Source organism: Trifolium pratense, linkage group LG7, assembly GCF_020283565.1.
Source record: "Trifolium pratense cultivar HEN17-A07 linkage group LG7, ARS_RC_1.1, whole genome shotgun sequence".
Taxonomy (NCBI): Eukaryota; Viridiplantae; Streptophyta; class Magnoliopsida; order Fabales; family Fabaceae; genus Trifolium; species Trifolium pratense.
Window position 1 is genome coordinate 1,999,523 of NC_060065.1, and position 3,031 is coordinate 2,002,553.

Below are 3,031 nucleotides of genomic sequence, written 5' to 3' on the forward strand. Positions count from 1 at the left end.
GGTTTGGTTGCTTTTGGGCTGAGACTAAATAATAAATAAACACTAAATTTAGGGTCCACCCTGACGGTGGATTAATACTGTAGTAATTGTGGATTAAGACATGAGTAGTATTTAATTAATTTAGTCAACGAGAAATATCTGACTTTGCTGTATTAACTAAGTGTTGTTGCTCCATTTCCCAACTTAGCTTTGGGGCCACACCACAGTGCATAGGGACATATTCCTGTTCAAAATACAAAAATGAACGGCTTAGATAAGATTCAATAATTTAGACATAACACGGTGTTGTCCCAATCATGTGCAAGTGCAAAGTTATAATTAGAAGAAGAATGTTCAATTAAGTGTACTAATTGTGTAGGTATATACCTCAAGTTTGCACATGAGGTCTTGGGCAGTATGGGCAGAGACAATAATGTGACGGGCAGCTGGTGTTACAAAACCTTCATCTACAGCTTTGTCCATGAATGCCAGCAGTGAATTGTAGTAACCATCCACGTTCAACAGCCCCACCTACACAACACAACCAAATTATTCCCCCATTCATCATTTTTCTTACAATAGTAATACAGTAAGATCCAAACATTCTTCACATTAAGCATGTTGCAGTGTCAACACGTGTGAGGGTTTGATATTATTGACATGATACTGACACTACAATTATAATTACAATGAACTATGTTATATTTTTAAATTATTATTAGCGTCGACTTGTCCATATCTATATCATGTTCGGTTTACGTGTTTGTATCCGTGCTTGATGGTTATTAAGCTTTACGGTAAATAAGTTAAGTTCTTCTTTTGAATTGCAAACACGTACTACCATATGTCCTATTCTTTGACTTCCACAAAAATGGAATTTCTTGCCAATAATGTTCATTCGTTTAATTATTTATAATTATAAAACAAATATTTTTTAATCAGTTGAGTCATTTTTTTATTTATTATTTACAATGCAACCAATAAGTTTAAATCTCTCACCATCGGAATAAACCTAATGTGAAATATGGTATGATGGATATCTTAGACAAAGCTAGAGAGAGATGCAATTAATCTTACCGGTTTATCATGGATACCAAGTTGAGCCCAGGTAATAATTTCAAGTAGTTCTTCGAGGGTGCCATATCCACCTGTTCAAATTTAAATTTGAAACTCATTAGTAATATTCCTATTTTATTAAAATTTTACTGTATATATAAAGGTACTAACTAGTATAGTAGTAATTATACTCTACAGTAAGGTACTAGAGTAGTTAAAATACTCCCTCCGATCCAATATATAAGAATCTAATGTATTTGATCCATAATATGGTCTAGATACATTAGATTCTTAATAAAGAGAGTAGAAAAGATGCAACGAACGAACGAACCTGGTAAGGCAATAAAAGCATCAGCTTGTCTAGCCATTTCAGCCTTGCGTTGGTGCATGTCCGCTACTGCTCTTACTTCTCCCACTGTCTCTCCAGTTATCTAATTTCAATTAAATAACACACAATACAAAATTTAATCAAATAGTACGTACTATATAGTATGATTTGGCTCAAATTCAAAACTACAGTATACTACTAGTAATTAAATAGTAGTACCTCTCTAGGCATAAGTGTCTTTGGAATCACTCTGTAGAAGAAGCAAGCAAGCAACAAATTCATTCATTCATTCATTAGCATGATAATAATAATATTATAATAAAGATAGAGAGAGAGGAATGAATGAATTTGTTTAGTGGTTAGTTAAGTTACCCTAAGACGTGGCGTCCACCATCATAGACAACTTGTGAGATACGACCCATTAACCCTATGCTTCCTCCTCCATATACCAAGTCAATCTTCCTTTCCACCTACAACACTCACACACACACACTTTTATTAATTCAATTATTCAAAATGTCAAACTAAACTCAATAATCATATGTATTAAGATATGTTTTCTTGCAGCCCAATTTTCCTTAATAAAACAATATATTGATTGATAATAGAACAGAGGAAAAACAGAACAATAATACCTTGCTTTGGTAAAAATCAATACAACTCAATGTGAAAGAACTAGGAAGTAATAATTCACATAACACATCAAACCAAGTAACTCAAAAGTGTTGTTTTGGTTTATATTTATTCCAATTCCAATTCCAATTATTAACTGAAATTACATAAAACGGCCAATTTTGGAAGCAGAGGATAAAACAGAGGATTTATTTGATTACCATAAAATACTTACCAATTGTTTTCCAAGTTGAATAGCAGCAATTTGGTAGCTGGGATTTTTTCCAGGGGTGCTACCACAGTAAACACAGATGCGTTTGAACCTAGACTTGATGATCATGGGTAGTTGCTGCTGCTGTTCAATTTCCATAAAGACCAAAATTTAGAGAATTCAATTATTAGTTATGATGAGAAGAGGTTTAAGCAATTAAGGAAGGGACAAGAGAATAATAGTAAGATAGAAGCTATAGGGAAGGGAAGGGAACGTGTGTTTATTAGTGAAGTGATGTGAAAAGGGAAATGAATGAAAAGCAGAACAAAGAAGGAAGCAATTAGGAGTCAGCAATCACTTTGAAATCCAATATCCAAAAGTGAATAAGAATGTGTGTCATTGCTTATCCCTCTTTATAGTATTTTGCTTTCTACTATTTCTATATTTAATAATGTTAGATATTATATATCCATCTTACTAATTTTATTATCCTTTCTTTTTCTCGTTCTAATATATTTTAGGTGAATTTAGTCTCAGAGTTCGATAAGGCTGAAACACGTCTCAAGACTTATAAATCACTAATAGAAGTATATACAAATCATTCGTCAAGATTATTACATTTAGGAGTGTTTAAATCCAAACTCATTCAAATAAAAACCGCAAACCGATCAAAAATAAAAAAAATTGAATAATTTTAGATGCATTTAGTTTTTTTTTTTTTTTTGAAAACTGTGGGATCGGAGTTTGATAAGGCTGAAATATGTCTCAAGACTTATAAAATACTAATAGGATATGTGGAGTATATACAAATCATTTGTCAAGATTCTCACATTAATAGTGGAAGT

The 3,031-nt window shown here is 32.3% G+C and overlaps 1 protein-coding gene across 1 annotated transcript; it reads right to left on the bottom strand.

Moving 5' to 3' along the window:
- LOC123897400 (cytokinin riboside 5'-monophosphate phosphoribohydrolase LOG1-like) lies at nucleotides 1–2,591 on the bottom strand. The gene is made up of 7 exons (XM_045948005.1): nucleotides 2,211–2,591; nucleotides 1,736–1,833; nucleotides 1,583–1,613; nucleotides 1,367–1,466; nucleotides 1,057–1,127; nucleotides 367–510; nucleotides 1–223 (listed from the first exon to the last, which is right to left on the bottom strand). The coding sequence occupies exons 1-7, from the start codon at nucleotides 2,343–2,345 to the stop codon at nucleotides 125–127; spliced, it is 678 nt and encodes a 225-aa protein (XP_045803961.1). The 5' UTR covers nucleotides 2,346–2,591; the 3' UTR covers nucleotides 1–124.
- Nucleotides 2,592–3,031: the final 440 nt, after the last annotated feature.